The 19,050-nt window shown below is 43.3% G+C and overlaps 1 protein-coding gene across 4 annotated transcripts in view; it reads left to right on the top strand.

Moving 5' to 3' along the window:
- Positions 1-9,663, top strand: part of SPATS2L (spermatogenesis associated serine rich 2 like) — a 226,670-nt gene extending 217,007 nt beyond the window's left edge. For all 4 annotated transcript variants that reach the window (XM_006152991.3, XM_014589532.2, XM_014589531.2 and 1 more), the window contains 3 exons: positions 997-1,099; positions 4,090-4,310; positions 8,771-9,663. In XM_006152991.3, the coding sequence (XP_006153053.1) occupies positions 997-1,099; positions 4,090-4,310; positions 8,771-9,166 (720 nt within the window). In that variant the 3' untranslated portion in view covers positions 9,167-9,663. The remainder of the gene's footprint in view (positions 1-996; positions 1,100-4,089; positions 4,311-8,770) is intronic.
- The last annotated feature ends 9,387 nt before the right edge of the window (positions 9,664-19,050 follow it).

Below are 19,050 nucleotides of genomic sequence, written 5' to 3' on the forward strand. Positions count from 1 at the left end.
TCTCCTCCGGAAGAAATAATTTCTTCCTCTTTTATATTCCTAAAGAGCCAATCACATACCACCTTGTATTGTATTTTTTTAAGTGTATTTCTTTCCTACATGACAGAGAGACAGGGAGAGTGAAAGACAAGTACCCTCAATGGGATCCCATGTCATGACCCCTCCTCTAGTCTCCTCATCCAGCCAGGATCGTGGGCGTGCCCTTGCATATGTGCCCAGCAAGTACAAATAATCTGGAAACTGAACCCCAGCCTTGCCTATGGCCTCCAGCATTGCACAGCATTGTGCTACTGCTAGGCTGCCATGGTGGAGCCATACGTTTGTATGTAATGGTTATCTCTTTCCCTTCTTAGGTGGTAAACTCCCTGGTGTAGTCAAGGAGGCATTGAGTCATAGTTATTTTCATATTTCTCACTCTGTCATCTTACACATAGATCTTAATTTTAAATGAACCAAAAAAAATAATCTCTCCTTCACTTCTTCAGCAGCAGCTGAAGAACTGCCATTTGAGATAATGTTTTCTAGAAACTAAAGGCTTCAGGACTTCTAGCTTCTCTATTAAAATAGAGATGGGTATCTAGGAGTGGTAATAGGTTTTCCCTTGCTGGTTAATACTGTAGCAGACTGGGGCCAAACTAGAAAGACCCTGCCAGAATGCAGCCCAATAATTTGCTGGACCCAGGGCAAGGGGTGCTAAAAGGTAAGGTAGATGAATCCAAACATTTGCCTGTGTCGCAGCTTTTTCTAAGAACAGACAGGGGAAAGAAAAGACCCTCACATGTTTCCAGAACAAGAAAGTGATCATGCCCCAGGCAGGTAGGAGTTAGAACTAAGACTGACTTAATGCAGCCTTGCAGTGATGGAGCTAAGGAAGGATCCCCTCCAGGGTCAGCCCATCAGTGGGCACCCAATGAGCAGCGTGAATGAGGCTGGCTGCAGGATTCCTCTGGCATGTCTATAATTGTGGGGCTTCTGCTTTACTTCTCTTCCCTCCAGCACTTTGTCAGCGAGCGTAAATATGATGAAGAGCTTGGGAAAGCTGCCCGATTCTCCTGTGACATCGAACAGCTGAAGGCCCAAATCATGCTCTGCGGAGAAAGTGAGTTTTGCATACTTGTTAAGTAATTCTGTGTGAGCGAATGTGGCGCTGTTGGGAGTTGAGGTGGAAAATGTCAGGTGTGCAGGTCCCCAGGGGGCTAGAGTAAGGTCTAAAAGAGGTTTAATGATCTAAGGTCATGACACAAGTCACTGGAAATGTCAAGATTTGAACTTCAAGTTTTCAAATGCCACTGCCCATCAGTAAATCCCCTGGATTTATTAAGCGGAACAGAACAGGTCACCTAGTTTATACCTTCTGCAAACTTTTCCTAAGTATCACCAGATAAACTGCTTCTCTGGTTTCCAACAGCCCTGGCTTACAGAGACCTGTTACATGGAGTCTCCCTAATAAGTCTGGGAACAATCAGCTATTGTGCTCAGCAGTGCTCTGAGCCACCGCCCTCGCCCTGGTTCCCTGTGCTGAGTGAAGTCTGCAGATAATGAAAGACTTCACTTCAGCCATTAACTTGAGCTTGTTCCCTATTAAGCCTTAATTGGAGCAGCTAATACGCTGCAAAACTGGCTGCTGCTTTTTGCCCTACTCCAGCCCTCCACAGGGAGGTGGGGAAGGCACTAAAATGGCTGTGAGGATGACCAAGGGAAGAAAGGGACGAGTGGGACGCACGGACAGTCCACGCTCATGGTCAACCAAAAAACTGGAGTTTGGCTGCACTTTTTTGTTTACGTGAAAATTGCTTTTTTTCCTCCCTCCAAGTATTAAAAAAACATAAGCTTAATCTAGAACTTACAGAAGTATATTAAATAAAGCATGACATTACTTTCAGATATCCTTTACGCTTTTATGCACAGATAGTCTCTGTAAATTAAATCTTACAAATTTATTTTTATATCTTAATTATTTTATACTGTATATTATTACTGTACTATAGTACGCATTAGTAATGCAACTTGCTTTTATTACTCCGTAATATATAGTACACATTTTTCCATGTCATTGTATTTAATGGCAATTTATTTACATAGAGTTGACATAACCATATCTCTACTTGTGGCATTGAGGCTGCTTCCAGTTTTTCTGCATTAAAATAGCCCTGCTGTGAGCATCCTTTTCACACCTCTTTGGCAATTATCTGGGTTTCTGACTGTACTTCTTTTAAATTCTTTTCTTTTCTTTCCCTGTATCCTCCTTCCCTTATGAAGAAAATCTACCTATTTGCCATTTTCCGTCTCCAGCTTTTGCTCCATCTCTTAAAAAAGCAGTCTGGTTCACAGGAAACTAGGAAATTTCCTAGTTTCCATGTTTGCCTGAGGATGAGAAGTCAATCCTAATGCTGAGCGACTCTGTCGCCCATTTCAGGTTGGGGTGGGAGGAGTGTGGCACTTCTCCTGCTTTCCTCCTGAGCATTCCAAGTGCCATCTAGTGGAAGAAAGTGTCCCTTACCAAATTACAAATGTCCACCATGAAAGACAGCCTTGTGTGTTCGAGATTGTAATCCTTGAGAGACCCTTTCCTTCCTAGCACATCTGTGTTAAGAGCACATCGAGAGCCCACAGCTACCCAGCCAGAAATAAGGGTCTCTGAACTGTGGGAAATAACAACCCTTGAAACGGAATCTGACAGACACAGAAGCCACAGAAATCCCCTGGTCGTGTTTGGAGAGCCCCCAACTCGCTGTCACACCTTGCCTATATAAAGGAGGGCCTGGAGATGTGCCCCTGTCCTTCCATTTCTAATATTCTGTGATCCCTACTAGTCCCTCCTAATCCTCTAGCAGAACCCTGGGATTACGTCTGATCCAACAAAGGGAGCAGAGAAAATTGCTTTTAAAACTTGGTGACAATTTTAAGATTCAGAGAAAGGTCTTGCTATCCAGCCTGGCAGTCAAATTGCAGTGAACTGTGAGAAGGAAGCCATGGCTTTATCCTTCAATTGATTCCCTCCAGCATAATCACATAGAAATCATCCCGTCAGAAACCACCACTTTCAAAACCAGCGGGAGCGGTCATAATAAACAGTGAACAGACCTGCCTGAGCCCTGAGCCCTGACGGCAGTCTGCCCAATCAGCCTGCCTTGCCTGTAGAATTAGAAGTGGTGCAGATCTGCAGTGGGGCTGTGGAAAATGGAGCTGATAAAGAGCCAGATAATGTAGCTCTAACAGAATATAAAAGATGCATTAGGGGCTGGCAGGCCTGGCCCTGTGATGGGGGGTATGCAGGAGCTAGAGTGATAAAATTCCTAACAGCCAGCATCCCCCATTCTCATGCTCTCAGGGCCTTGTGTCTCTGACAAGCTGGAGTCTCCATGTATCTCTCTCTTTTTTTTTTTTTGGAGAGGTTTTTGCTATAGGGCGCGTGCGCTCGCCAAATAGACAGAGAGAGACAGAGAGATAGAAAGTGAGAAATCACCCCCCCCCCAGGGGAGATGGTCACACCACAATCCCTTCTCCTCCATTCTCCTCTCGGGATCTTGGGCACGCACGCACACGCGCCCAGCGTGAGTTTTAAGCCACCGGGTCCAGGACTCGAACCGCGGTCGACTACGTGGGAGTCCAGCGACATAGCCATTACGCTAACTGCTGGCCCCTCCATGTATCTCTTGATCTCCCTTTGTCTCTGCAACACCTAGTGGTCTAGGGATCTGCAAGGGTGATGAGAATGGGTTTACAGTTATGGGGAATCTTAGAGGCTCAGAGCCAGATGGGGAGCCTAAAGGTTACATTCTCTCTCTTCCCTTGGCAGTTCTTGACCTAAAGAATAATATTTAAGTTTGCTCGGACATGTCTTATTTCCTACAAATGTCTCCCAATGTGGATGATTACACTGGAATCATAGTTCAGTGATTCCCACAGGAGAAATTTGGTGGCCTCTAAGTACCACCATGCCCTTTCAAATGACATATTTCCAGAAGAAAACTTTTCTTAATGTTCTTATGGCACTCTGCCAGTTCCATCTCCTAGCCCTGCCTAGCGGGCCACTGAGGCAGCAGCACTCATGGCGCAGCCCCAAACACCAAGCATTTCTCGTTGCAGTTACACACCCAAAGAACAACTATTCCTCAAGAACACCGTGCAGCTCTCTGCTGCCTCTGCTGAATGCTCACACGGCAACCTCTGGGAAACAGAGTAACTTCACCCGAAAACCATCCAATCACAACAAGCTCCCCGAGAGTAAAGCAGCAAACCCAAAAATGATGAGCAGTCCTCCAAGCACGGCAGACCCTACTCACCAGGCCATGCCGGTGAACAAGCAGGTAAGCTGCTCGCGAGGGGAGGTCTCCTGGTGCTGCCTGCAGAGGGGCTGCAGACACGGGTGCCCAGAGCAGGGAAGGAAATAGTATAGATGCTGAACTCACTGAGTCACACCCAGACTTCCAACCCCCATCCCTCAGCAGCACTGCCTGGCCTCGGGGTGCCTGGCTGACCTCACAAGAACTCCCCTGCTCTCTCCAGACCTCACTGCACAGGACTTCCCATGTGGAGGAAGAGGCCTGTGTACACTGTTGACAGCATTGAGCAGTGTCCAACCTGAGACAGCTCTTCTGGCCTGGAGCACCACCATGCCCAGGTCTCCATCACTGGGTCCCTTGTGAAAGGGCACAGGCACAAGATTCAGAACCTGGCCACTGAAACTCTCAGCACCAGGACACCTGGCACTTGTTTTTTAAGATAATTCAGTTGCCATTTACATTTCATTTACCAGTAAGAGGCCAACGTTAGTGCAAATGTCTCTTCTTCTCTTGGGATTTCAGTAAAGAGAATGCACTTCAAGATGACACTGTTTTTATCTACTATGACCTCTAAAAATACAAGTTTCCAAAGAACAGTCTTATTTCTCTCCTGTTTCTGCACTGTATCTTTGAGGGGTGATTTTCCCACTTATATTGTTAGAGAATTAACAATGAAAGTTGATGTATGAAAGTTGAGCATGCTATAAAGGCACCTTTCATGGTCTCTAAGAAAGAGACTTTTTTTCCCCCCCCAAAAAAAAAAGGCTGGTTTTCTAACAAGTGTCTCCTTGGGTTTTCTTGTCCTGGTCTTTTAAAATTCCCTTTAATGACACTGACAAGCACTTCTCTGGCCTTGAATGTCTTCGTGAGCTTTAAAGTAGCACTTTGACAGGGAACCTTTTATATGTTCGCAGGTTAAAGGTCGCAATCAAATCCCTTTTACTTGTAATCTAATATATCTCCACAGCTTTTGTTTTTTCCTTATTAAACAACACATTAAATTAAGTCTAAATTTTAGTCTGTTTCCCATTCATAATTTCTTTCTTTTTTTGTTGGAGAGGGTTTTTTTGCTATAGTGCACGTGCTCTCGCCAGAAAGACAGAGAGAGACAGAGAGACAGAAAGCGAGAAATCACCCCCCAGGGGAGATGGCCATGCGGCAATCCCTTCTCCTCCATTCTCCTCTTGGGATCTTGGACACACATGCACATGTGCCCGGCGTGAGTTTAAGCCACCGGATCCAGGACTTGAACTGCAGTCAACTACATGGGAGTTCAGCGACAGCCATTACGCTAACTTCTGGTCCCTCAATTCATAATTTCCTTAAAAAACAAAAACAAACAAACAAACAAAAAAACATGAAAGCCAGATTAAATACTATCTATATGTGTAGACACTTTCTCAGATCACTGTTTTAGCATTTTGGGTGATGGCTCATTTAAGCCAAAATGCACTTAGAAGGCCGCTTTAAAAAGTTCATGAAGGGACCAGCAGTTAGTATAATGGCTATGTCTCTGGACTCCCATGTAGTTGACCACAGTTCAAGTCCCAGACCTGGTGGCTTAAACTCACGCTGGGTGTGTGTGCACGCATGCCCAGGATCCCGAGAGGAGAGTGGAGGAGAAGGGATTGCGGTGTGGCCATCTCCCCTGGGGGGTGATTTCTTGCTTTCGGTCTCTCTGTCTCTCTCTCTCTTTCTGGCAAGTGCACACGCCCATAGCAAAAACCTATAAAAAAAAAAATTCATGGAGGTACCACAAAGTAGCATATGGTTAAGGTGTTGGACTTCCACATGGTCAACCACAGTTCAAGTCCCAGACCTGGTGGTGTGAAAAATCATACTGGGCGCATGTGCGTGCATGCTCAAAATCCCAGGAGGAGAATGGAGGAGGAGAAATTGTGGCATGACCATCCTCCCCGTCCCCCTAGGAGGTGATTTCTTGCTTTCCCTCTTACTGTCTCTCTCTGTCTACAACAAGCATACATACCCTATAGCAAAAATCTTTATATATATATATATGAAAATGTATATGATGAAAAATTATGCATGGATCTGAAAATTTTTGTATCAAAATAAACTAGTACTTTAATTCCATTTTTCCACAATTTTTTTGAATTGCCCTTGTCCGTATCAAAAACTAATTGCCATAGACCCAGGCAAGAAGGTCCCCAGAGCTGAGTCTGTGGTTTAGAGACCACTTTCTTGGCCCATGCCTGGCTATGGCCCTCAGAGCAGTGAGGCATCAGTGAGACTAAGGAGACATGAGCACTCAAAGCCTACTTTACCCCTTCTGAAACATGTTCCCAAGTGCTCAGGATCCTAAGTGGCCCCATGCCTCTTCTCGGGTCTGTCTGAACCACTTCCCTGGATACAGCATCCTGAGGACAGTTTGCATACCCATAGGTCCAAAAGGTGTTATTTGTGGGGCTGTGGATGAAGCTCAGGTGTGCAGGTGCAGTGTGCACATTCATGTGTTCAAGCCCCATCACAGTGTGGGTTGGAGCCAGTGCGAGGACAAGGCAGTGTTCAGACACGTGGTGTGTGGGTCTGCAAGTACTCTTTTTGTTTTTTGCTATAGGTCGTGTGCATTCCCTGGAGAGAGGCAGAGAGAGGGAAAGTGAGAAATCGCCACCCAGGGGGGATGCTACACCCCAATCTCTTCTCCATTTTCCTCTCAGGATTTGGGGCACACACACACACACACACACACATGTCCAGCATGAATTTTAAGCCCCCAGATCCAGGACACAAACCATGGTCGGTCATGGGGGAGTCCAGCACCTTAACTACCACGCCATCTGTTGGCCCCATGCATGTGCACTCTTGCCCTGAGTCCTAAGTTATCGAGGGTTGCTTTGCCCTAAATTATACCATTCAGTCACAGGAAACACATTTAGAACTTTATATGATTTGTAATTCATAAAATTACATGTTTTACTAATAGAGGATTTAAAAAAAAAAAAAGGTTTGTGTTCATGCAACAACCTTTTTTAATTTTTTTTTGGGGGGGAATGGTTATTTGCTGTAGGGTGGATATGCTCACTGGAGAGACAGAGAGAGAAAAAGTGAGAAATCACCTCCTGCGGGTTGGCCATGCCACAATCCCTTCCCCTTCATTCTCCTCTGAGGATTTTGGGCACATACACACACACACTCAGCATGAGTTTCAAGCCTCTGGGTCTAAGACTCAAACTGTGGTCAGCCATGTGGGAGTCCAGCATCTTAACCCTACCCCACCTGCTGGTCCCCTCAACAACCTATGTTTGTAAAGTGAGAACGGCTCAAACATTTTCTAGCTGTAGACCTTGGGCAGAACTCTGGATTTCATTACCCACACCTGGAAAATAAAGGAAAGAATAGCAGCTAGTTAGAAAGTGGTTGTGATGACAAGTGAGATCATGCATGGCCAAGCGCTTGCCTAGGCCTGGCACGCTACAAGGACTCAGTGGATGTGGGCTGTTCCTAACCTTGATGAGTTCAGAAATATTTCCCATGTCTGACACAGACAGGCTTAATCCGTAGCTTCCTAGCCTCATCTGTTTGTTGAAGGAATGACTGTTAGAATGAAACTTCAAAGTTTGTTGACTTAGAACTGCAAAATTTAGAAAAAGCACTGATTACTTTTGTGTAAATACATTGTTTCCCCCATATCCCCTCAGGATCCACAAGATACACACCATCCCTATATTGGTCCAAGATAATATTTCTGCACTATGATGCTAGCTGTTTTGAACTAAATTAGAAAAACTGCTTTAGAGAAGAAAAATTAAAGATAGAATTTTCCTTTTTTTTCTTCACATATGTAATTAGAATTCAGATACATAGTCTGTATGAAACATCCCAGTATTTTTCATGGTAGATAATCATTATTGTCTTGCCCCTGTATTAACATTTTATTCTTTTATATTTTAGGGTTTTATTTGGCCTAATTTTTGGATTATCTGTCTTATACTTTTGTAACCTTTCTTTCTTACTTTCCTTTTTTCTTTTTAGGTTTTTGCCATAGGGCACATGCGCTTGCCCAAGGAGAGACAGAGAGAGGCAAAGTGAGAAGTCACTCCCAGTAGTGATGGCCACTCTGCAATCTCTTCTCCTCCATCCTCCTCTCAGGATTTTAGACATGCACACACACACACACACACACACACACACACACACACAGTATGATTTTTAAACCACCAGGTCCGAGACTAGAGCTGCAGTCTGCCATGTGGGAGTCCAGTGCCTTAACCACCATACCACCTGCTGATCCCCATAACTTCTCTTTCAACATTAATAATTTTCTTGCAGTTGCACTTATAAAGCCATCCACTATTCTTCTAAGATTAAGGATTTGGCCACCATGGCCTTATTTGCAAGCTGTCATACTCTTCTGGGGTATAAAACACTTTACGGGTGGCTTAGAGATTCAGTTTCCCTGCTGTCTACCGGTGTCATCTGTGGTTTGCTGGCATCTAATACTTACCACTTTTCTCTTTTGGTAGAATGGGTCTTCTAACCAAAGACGAAGATTTAATCCACAATATCATAACAACCGGATAAACGGGCCTGCCAAGTCACAGGGCACCAGTAATGAAGCTGACCCCATGGTGAAAGGCAACAACCGACACGAACACAGAAGACAGCCGCACAATGGCTTCCGTCCCAAAAACAAAGGAGGTGCCAAAAATCAGGAGGCCCCCTTGGGGACAAAGACCCCTGAGGTCCCGACCCATCCTGAAAAGCCCCGGCGAAGGCAGCACACTGCAGACAACCCGGATGCCAGGCCTTTCCGGGGTAACGTCGGTAGGGTATCACAGTGCAATCTCTGCCCCACAAGAATAGAGGTCTCCACAGATGCCACGGTTCTCTCAGTCCCAGCCGTGACGTTGGTGGCCTGAGCTAGGAGAAGAGAGCAGTCTTCGCTCAGTTTTGGTTCCCTGCCCGAGGTGCTGACCCAACTCGCTGCCAAAAGAGAGTCAATCAGAATATACAAACCCTGTGTGGTTGTGTCATCCTCTCTGAATCATTTTTACTAATTCTAATAATCAGCTCTAGCTTGCTTCATAACTTCCATGGCTTTGCTTGATCTGTTGATGCTTTTTCTCATCAAGACTTTGCAGCATTTTAGCCAGGCAGTATTTACTCATTTGTTAGGAAAATCAAGATGTGGCTGAAGATCAGAGGTTCAGTTAGCAACCTATGTTGTAGCGGTGATGTCAATCCATTGATTGTCTTTAGAGAGTTAATGTTGAAAACAGTTCTTACCGATCAGACAAACATGATCTGCTAAAGACACATGCGCTTTTGTAGGATTTAACATCTGGTGTTTTTCTGAAAATATATATATATACATATATTGCTTTATTTGAAACAAATTAAAATATGCTGCATTTGATACTTGGCTTGTTTCTTTCGTGGATGTCTGTTTATTACTGAATGTACTGTGTATTACTTTCAAGAGAACTTTAGAGACTGGAGGATGTGAGTCAAAACTCGGATTAACACTATTTTTCTTGGAGCAAATACCCTTCCTGAAAAAGTAATGCCCCTTTGAGCACATTACACAGAAATGGGTGGTTTTACGATCATCTTTGACACCGTGTGGCAGTTGAGGACCTTGGTTACAAGTTACATAACCTCAGCTTGGCTCAGCATCGCTTAGACGACAGAGATTTTATTGGTTCAGTGACTGAAAAGTCCAGTATCAAAGTAAGCCTTGGGTCCAGTTTGATCAGGGCTCCAATTCCTTTCTCTTCATTATCTCCCTTTCTCCTTAGGCCAACATTCTATTCCGAATAGTGGCAAGTGGCCACCTCACCCCTAAGATTCAAGTCTGTCCTCCACACTGAGAGAATCTCTCCAGGCAGCTTCTGCATCATGCAGGTGTCTCCGAAATCCAGCAAACGCTTTGCACACCATTGCCCGTGGGTCAGATGGCTTAGAGGCTTGGCCCTAAACCAGTCATCAAAGTAGGGAAGGGAAGGGCAGTGAATGGTGTGTGCCAATTAGCATATGCTAGTCAGAGCCCACCATGGACCTGGCAGGACCATCTAGGCTGAATGAAGAAGAGGTAATGTCACCTCCAGAAGGGAAAAGGATACCTGTTGGCCCAAACACCAAATAGCCCCCATTCTCCTAGTTCAGTTTTGGCACTGTTTCCAGTGCACTAACATGTGTCCTACAGATCTATTGGCTACTTTCAAGGGCAGCTTCTTTTCAGCTCATTAGCATTTCTTTCCTGGAAACCCAGGTTCATTGGTTCTTTTCCACGGTGCAGCTCTGCGCAGCTGAGGCTGCAAGCCACGCAAGCATTCTTTTCTTCCTTTGCCAAGTACAGGAGGATGTTTGCTCTCTCTGTGCAGCTCTCTGAGGTCTCTGGGTGTACCCAGAGACTTAACAGGAATTCAAAATGTTAAGTCACAGGAAGGAAAAGTTGTTCATTCAAATAAGAAAGACAAATGTTCAGGACTGCAGTCCCTGTTTACCCCATGTGAGGCCCTGAATTTATATGTTACAAAGACAAAAGGATTTTGCACAATTTTTGTGCAGCAAGATTTTGCTCTCTACTGAAAACTGTCAGTTTAAATATGACAGCTTTAAAGGGGAAAAAAATGGGTTTGCCAGGTCAGCAGTGCAGTGCACCTGCCTTTGTCAGGGCTGGACCAACCATCCTGCAACTTGCCTCACTCCTTCACATTGCTCTTGGGGTTAAAAACAACTCAGACACATTCCTAGGCTGGCAAGTGGCATGGTGGCTAAGGTGCTGGACTCCCACATGGCTATCTGTGGTTCATGTCCTGAACCTGTCTCTCTGGTCAAATTTAAAAAGTAATAATCATGAATAAAATTAAAAATAATTATTTAAAAAAAAAAAACTCAGACACATTCCTAAGCACATAGCAAACACTCCTAGGTCACTGAAAAGAAACGAAAGAATGCCAAACACTGGTTAGACCTGATTATGGTTTTTGCTAGATCTTTGCTTTTCTTATAGACTCAGGGTATGTAAGCACTTACTAATTTGCATCTTTGAAATGATAATTTCAATATTTTAGTGCCAGTGTCTGCCCATTTACATATTATATATCTTGTTCTGGTGAAACCCACTGGTGTGGTGTAGGAGATTTGGATCATATTCTGCCATTCTTTTAAAACATTTTGGACTCTCTGAAAACCCAAGAGCTACGAGCACTCTAATCTCTTAATTCACAGTAGTTAGAACATTGGTTTCTTTTCTCTTAAACGTTTTCCTAGTAGAAGTTACAATACTTTAATGCCCATGAAGACTGAATAATTTCACCTACACTGTCCCATATACATCTCCCACCAAGGGTTCATCTGTGTGGGGCTAGCAGGTGGCATGGTGGTTAAGGCACTGGACTCCCACATGGTCTACTGCAGTTTTGATTCCCAAACCTAGCAGCTTAAAAATCACACCAGACATGTGATTGTGTGTGTGTGTGTGTGTGTGTGTGTGTGTGTGTGTGTATAGTGTCCAAAATCCCAAGAAGAGAATGGAAGAGAAGGGATTGTGGTGTGGTCATCCCCCCGGGGGAGTGATTTCTCACTTTCCCTCTCTTTGTCTCTCTCCAACCATCATCGGTACCCTATAACAAAAACCTGAAAAATAAATAAAATTCCATCTGTGAAATCCAAACCTATTGGGTTCCCAATAATGTAGTCATTACTGGAATATATCTCATTTGGGGATCTCTACATATTCCAGATCTTCTTTGTCGAGCCTATCCTTAGGGGTGCTCAGCAACTGCTTTAAGGTAAACACAAGTCACTGCAAAATTTACCCTCAGTGGAGGCTATTTTGGAGGAAGAAACTAGAAACCACAGACCTGATTTAAGGCTCGGTTCACAAGCGGTTCACTTCTGCTGGCACCAGAAAAAGAGATTATAATTAAACATTCTTAGGAAAGCAACATCAAATGAGGTTAATGGGAAAAGTTACCAGATTAATAGCAGTTTTTGCCAAAGTGACAGATGGTAATTCTGACTGAAAACCTAGATTTGAACCAGATCTCCATTTAGCCATGGGAAATGGGGACCAAAGGTCTGCACAGTTATTTCCCTAGGCCAGTTCTGTGGGTGGGGTTGTCCGTAAGCAGACAGAGATGCCCAAAGTCCACCCCGCCTTTGATAAAGAGAGCCCTCCTTTCCTCCCTTTGTACACTGAATCCAGGGCTGCCTGTTTAGGGTGCCCTCCTGTGTCCAGAGGTGGTAAAATTTTCATTTCTCAACAGATGCCCTAGGGACAGGATCCACGAAATACGTAATGGCACCCATTTTGCCAACTTGCTTTAGAGCCATACCTAAAATCCAGGCACAGATGGACTCTGACTCTAGATTGCACCCAAGTACCCCCCGAAAATCTAAGTCACTTGCTCCCAATTTTCTTCAGCTGTAAAGTAGTAAACAATAAAAATATGACAATTCGAGTGGCTAATACATTGGTCCAGCATCTTCCGAAAAGTACTAAGCCATTTCAGTAGCTCTAATTTGAGGAGAAAAAAATATGAAGAATTGGAACCAGCAGATGGTGTAACAGTTACTTCACTGGATTCCCACATAGTCAATGGTGGTTCAAATCCTAGACTCAGCGGCCCAAAACTCACTCCAGGCACGTATGTGTCCAAAATCCCGAGAAGAGAATGGGAGAGAAGGGATTGCAGCATGGCCATCCTCCCTGGAGGGTAATTTCTCACTTTCTGTCTCTCTGGTGAACTCACACACCCTATAACAAAAAAATCTCTCTCAAAAAAAAATAAGAAAGAAAGAAAAAAAAAATTACTAAGCCCCAGTGATTTTTATTACTTAGCTAGGAATTTGAAGCACAGTTTGAATACTGTTCTTTACAAGGCATTGTAAGAATTTTTTTTTCTTATCCTTTTACTTTTGCCAACAAGCCTTTATAGATCCTAAGAAAGTTTTCTGTCTATTCTTAGTTCCAAGAACCGGGTCCCCAATCGTTGGCAGCAGATCTTGCCAAAACCACCGTTTAATCTCATTACAGCAGTTTATAGGCAAAAGCACTCTGGCCAGGAGCTGGGCTTTCTAGCTGAGAAAGACACAATGTTGCTCTCATCACAAAAGATTCTTCCAAGCTTTTCACAATTCATTTTCAGAAGCTCTTTTGTGAGCTTTGCTTTATCCTATAGCATCAATGAGCTCCTAGTGCTAAATTCAAGTTTCACAGGAGAAATTGCCACACACAACTTTTACACAACAATAAAGAGATCCTAAAAGATATTTGTTTATTTGTCTGAGAAAGAACATAGACTTCTGGCAAAAAATAAAATAAAAATTCAGGGCCAGCCCTTGTGGCTGGATTCCACATGGCCAAGCATGTGGTTTGTGTCCTGAACCCAGCAGCTTGGAAAAACACACTGGCCTGTGTACGTGTGCCCAAAATCTAGAAAGGAGGGAGAGATGGAGAAGGGATTGTGGTCGGACTATCTCCCCTTGTGTGTGTGGGGGGGGAGTGCTTTTTCACTTTCTCTCTGTCTCTCCCCCTCTGTCCCCGGTAAGCACACGTGCCCTCTGGCAAAATCTTTAAAATTAAAAAAAAAAAAAAAATCAGAATCCTGACTGAGACAATGATCAGAGAAAGAACTGCAAGAACTGCTATAGAAAATAATGCAAAAAAGTGCTTCTTGTCAAAAACAGAAAACTATGCTATTTTAACTTCAGATACTTAAGTTTGAATTATATTTAACTCTTCCTAAGTCAAGACACTTTCTGTAAATTACCATCGTTATGTAATAAGCCAACCAATGACATCATTACCCCTCTGCCAATGTCTGACACATAGTAGGCATTCAATAGCTACTGATAGGAAGACAAAGCTATGGTAAGTGACCAATGCCAATACCTCTGGAAGGTTCTGGCGTCTAAAGGCCTGGTACAAGATAAGTCAGTAAAACAATTCTAGAGAAGATGAGAAGAGAGAGCAGAACAATTCTAGCTCTCGAGGTCACCTGCCCACTTACCGGCAACATACATTTGGACACATTTCTAACGTCTCTTACCCTGATTTCAGTCATGGACAAAATGGGATTGTTAATAAGGATTGAATATGTCAACATTTGCAAAGCACTTTATAAAAGTATTTTACATAAATTCTGGCCAGGAGACAGTAACCACACAGTAATCTGATGGAAGTTTTATAAGTTTATATGAGGAAAACAAATAAGAATCAATAGTAACAATTGGTAACAGGAGATTCACAACTAAGGGATAAGAACTCTAAAGAGGGGAACCAGCAGATGGCGTAATGGCTATGTCGCTGGACTCCCAGGTAGTCGACCACGAGTCGAGTCCAGGACCCTGTGGTTTAAACTCATGCCGGGCACATGTGTGTGTGTGTGCCCAAGATCCCAAGAGGAGAAAGGAGGAGAAGGGATTGTGGTGTGGCCTGCCCCCCTGGAGGGGGGGATTGATTTCTTGCTTTCTGTCTCTCTCTCTCTGTTTTTCTGGCAAGTGCAAGCACCCTATAGCAAAAACCTCTACCAAAAAAAAAGTTCAAAAAGAACTTTAAAGAATGTAGGAATGTACCCTGTTAAAATAGTCAACATAGGGGGTTAGCAGGTGATGTGGTGGTTGAGGTGTTGGACTCCCACATGCCTAACTATGGTTCAAGTTCCAGATCTGGGAGCTTGCTTTCTCACTTTACCTATCTGGTGAGTGTTTATGCCCTATGGCAAATGAAAAATAATAATTTAAAAAAAAAAGGCTTTCACAGAACTTACGAAAAAAATAGTAAACAGAAGAAGGACTTACTACTCTTTAAAGCATCTCCTGTATAGGAGGTTTTCCAATTGATCCCATTTTGTTCTGACCATTAAACTTACCTGCATAAATAAAATAAAATGTAAAAAGAATGCAGGAATACAGACACAGGGGAATAGTCTTTACTAAAGGTTGTGCACCCAACAAAAGAATCGTTTGGAAGAACATCCTCCACCCCCGCCCCTCAAGGCTGAGATTGAGACCTTGTCACAGAGCGTGACTTTGGCCAAAGCAGGGCAGAACCCCTCAGTGGGATGCTGCCGCTAGGACAAATAAACAGAAAACCACCCACAGAGTCCTGAAGCTGAAACACCAGGGCCGTTTTCTCTCAAGGTGGCAAGGGCTTGCCAAGATCCATCTACAGGGGTGCCATGGAATTTGCTGGGAATCCAGCTGGGGCACCAGCAAAACTCAGTCACCCACAGAGACCTCGTCCAATTATCTGGTGAGCTAATGGGGGGTCTGCAGTACTAGAAGCTGCTCAAGGTAGTGCTAGCTCTGGATGAAGGTCTCTGGGGGTCTGATCACCCAGACCAAGCATCCCAGGAGCAAGAACACAGCAATGTGCACTGAATCAGAAAGAAAAGCCCCTTCCTCCTGCAGTGACCCCTCGGTGATAGCGCTAAATATCATGCCAGCTGGCAAAAGGAAGTGTTTACAGGGTCTAGCTCCAGTATCACAGGCAGGGCTGTGAAGAGCAGATTTGGAAGCAAGAGCCAATGCACTGAGAACTAGCACACTGTAAGAGTGTTCGATAAATATGATAAACAGCTTTGCATTACTGAGCTGTACAGAAGACTTGGATTGCTATCTAGCTCATTTCTGGGAACTGGAGTAGTAAGCTCCTATAAGAGAAGGAAGAGCACAGCGTTTAGGACCAGGACTCTGGAGCAAGATGACATAGATATGAATCCTGGCTTTGGCTTGTGTTAGCAGCTAGATAATTTGTCCAACTTCTCTGTGCTTCAGTTTCTCCACCTGTAAAATGGGCATGATAACAATACACTGACATTACAGGTTTTGTGCACTAAATAAGTTAGTATATGAAGTGGTTAGAAGCGTACATCTTGGGGCTAGCAGGTGGTATGGTGGTTAAGGCAATGGACTCCCACATGGCCAGCTGTGGTTCGAGTCCTGGATCTGGTGGCTTGCTTTCTCACTTTCCCTCTCTCTCCCTCTAGTCAAATTAAAAAATAATAAAAAATAAAATTAATAATTCTTTTTAAAAATAAGAGTATATCTTAGCTTTTATTAGGCAGTCAGTTGATCAGAACAGCTAACAAAAATGTTTCTAATATTATACCAAATCCAGAAATGTAACTGGGAGCTAAATGGATAGATTTTTTTTTTTTAACTTGGCAGCCTGAGACCTCCTTCCTTTGATATCATTCTCCCCCTCCATGTCTTAGCTTCACCCCTCTCCGTGATTGACAGCTCCAAGGCTTTCTTATTCATCCACGGCCCCCAATTAGCTGAGGCAGTATATGCTCAGGCTAAGTCACCCAAGAAGAGCAATGGCTCTGGGAAAGTACTCTATTTTTTCCTATTTCAAAGTTATTCCCAAGGGGCTGGGAGAGTCTTGCCTAGGAACATTAACAGACCACTGATAGTGGGATGCCACATCCGGTCCCAGGCATGGAGTTTTTATGATGCACAGTAAGCTTTCTTACCTCCTAGAGTAAAGCACAGGCATTCTTTTGCTGATTTCTTTCAGGAACAGAGACTCGTGATTTTCTTCAACCAATTACTAACCTAAGAATTTCAAACTCACCTATAACCTACAAGCCTGTGCTTCCAGGTGTCCCACCTCTTTGGGCCGGGCCACTGTAAAAGACTCCTTATGCTGACTGACAACGCTCCTGCCCTCAAAACTGTATAAAAGGAACCACTGCCTCTCTGCATCCCAAGAATCACGCCTTCTTTCTCCAGGTCTGGTCACTCAATTTTGTGCTTAATGATAAACCACATTATTATTGCTACAGAGCTGGTTATATCTGTGGACATTTCTACCCAGGAGCATTTGATTCCCTCCCCCAGGAGACATTTGGAAAATTCTGGAAATATTTTTGATGGTCATACCTGGGCCAGGGGGTGCTGGGCAGAAATGCTGCACGGTATAATTGTGACAATAAAGAACTATCTTCTCAAAATGTCAACAGTGGCACTGCTGAGAAAGGTAAAAACAATTTGGAGGAAGGACACAGAGACAAAGTGGATGAGCAAGGACAAGTTGCCCTAGCTCCTCCAGCTCTGTTAGGTTCTTGCCTGCTTCAGCCTAGGTTACCAACTCCAGACTGACCTACAGCTGGGGCCTAAATGTACAGCCTCTGATGTCCTTGAGCCACTAGTGCCATTGCCATCAAAACTGACATCCCTGGAGCCAACAGGTAGTGTGGTCATTGGGGTGCTAGACCCCCAAGTGGCCAACCGCAGTTCAAGTCCTGGACCTGGTGGTTTGCTTTCTCACTTTTCTTCTCACTCTTGCTCTTGGTCTGTCTTTCTCTGGTGAATTAAAAAAAGAAAAAGTAACAATAATAATAAATAAAATTATATAAGTAATTCTTAAAAAAAAAAAAAACACCTGCATTCCCAGATCTTCCAAACCAAGAAATTAAGAGATGAATTCTTTCATTTTTTTAAGAATTATTTTATTTAACTTTTATTTATTGTTATTATTATTGTTATCTTTTTATTTGACCAGAAAAAGAGAAAGAGGGAAAGTAAGAGAGCAAGCCAACAGGTCTGGGACTCGAAACATGGTCTGCCATGTGGGAGCCCAGCACTCTTAACCACCACACCGACTGCTGACCCCAAGGTGAATTTTTAACAGAGCTGCTACTGAAGCAGCAATATTCAAAATTCTAAGACATATTGGCAGAAATAAGCAATATTTGCGTTTTTCCAACTTTAGCCAGTATGCTACCTTTTTGATTCCATCTCACACTTTCTGTTTAAAACAACTTCCCCTTCTAAGCCTCAGGCCCCCAGACTCTTACCTGGAACTCAGCAGAATTTTTCTGAAGTAATGAGGTTTTCAGGGTGAAAGAAGCAAATAAAAAGTTATGAGAAGCAATACAATAAAGTGAAAAGCTGTTAAATAAGTAAGTAGGGCAGAACATTGACTGACAACTGCTGTCAAATTCTATTTGTTTTAGCCAGTGCGTACATCAGAAACTATTTAGATAGCAGATAGGGAACATGTATGGGCTGTCTGAGGCTACACACGTGAGCAAAGAGAAATCGGCTTTTCTGTATCTATGTAAACCGTGTGGATCTCACGAGGCTCACAGCACTGGAAGGAAAGGTGGCACCACCAACTGAATTCCATGAATGTGAAATTCTGAAAACAGCTGGAAACCTGAAATGTTCTTCCTATTGGTTATTCATAATGTTTTCCCTTTTTGGGTTCACTATATACTTGAAATCCTGCAAACTCACTACAGCCCTCCACAAACACTCGCTCATTATTAAGGAAGAGCTTCACCATATGGGAAGATAACGGTATTTTGCAAAATTACATGTTCCTAGTTAACTGATGAACACACGTATGTAAATCGTGTGCAAAAATTATTTATTTGCTACGGTAGAAGCTCTTTCGCTTTGTTTGATCAAATTTAGAGTTTCTATTTAGTATCTAACCAACATCCTAACAAATTTAGATGAAAAGTGTTCAAAGAGATTGGAGGCAAAAGGCGATCCTTTATAAGGCAATCTTGCATTCATAGCAATGTTAGCATTCTTTCTTTACAATTTACCACCAGAGGCATTTTTGCACATTCAAAATGCTATGTAAATCAAAAATGTTCTATGAATAATTTCTCAGGTAAAGCTGAATGTGTATGTATGTAAATTTCTCCTTTAAAAATCAAGGTGTAGCTGGATAATAATTATACCATATTTAACCACAGATTGGGAAGAGTCAACAGTTTTTTCAAGTTTTTTCAATTTAGTGCTTGCTCAGGAGGCAATAGGATTTGGTCTATGA

This window comes from Tupaia chinensis, unplaced genomic scaffold, assembly GCF_000334495.1.
Source record: "Tupaia chinensis unplaced genomic scaffold, TupChi_1.0 Scaffold000361_2, whole genome shotgun sequence".
NCBI classification, from domain to species: Eukaryota; Metazoa; Chordata; class Mammalia; order Scandentia; family Tupaiidae; genus Tupaia; species Tupaia belangeri.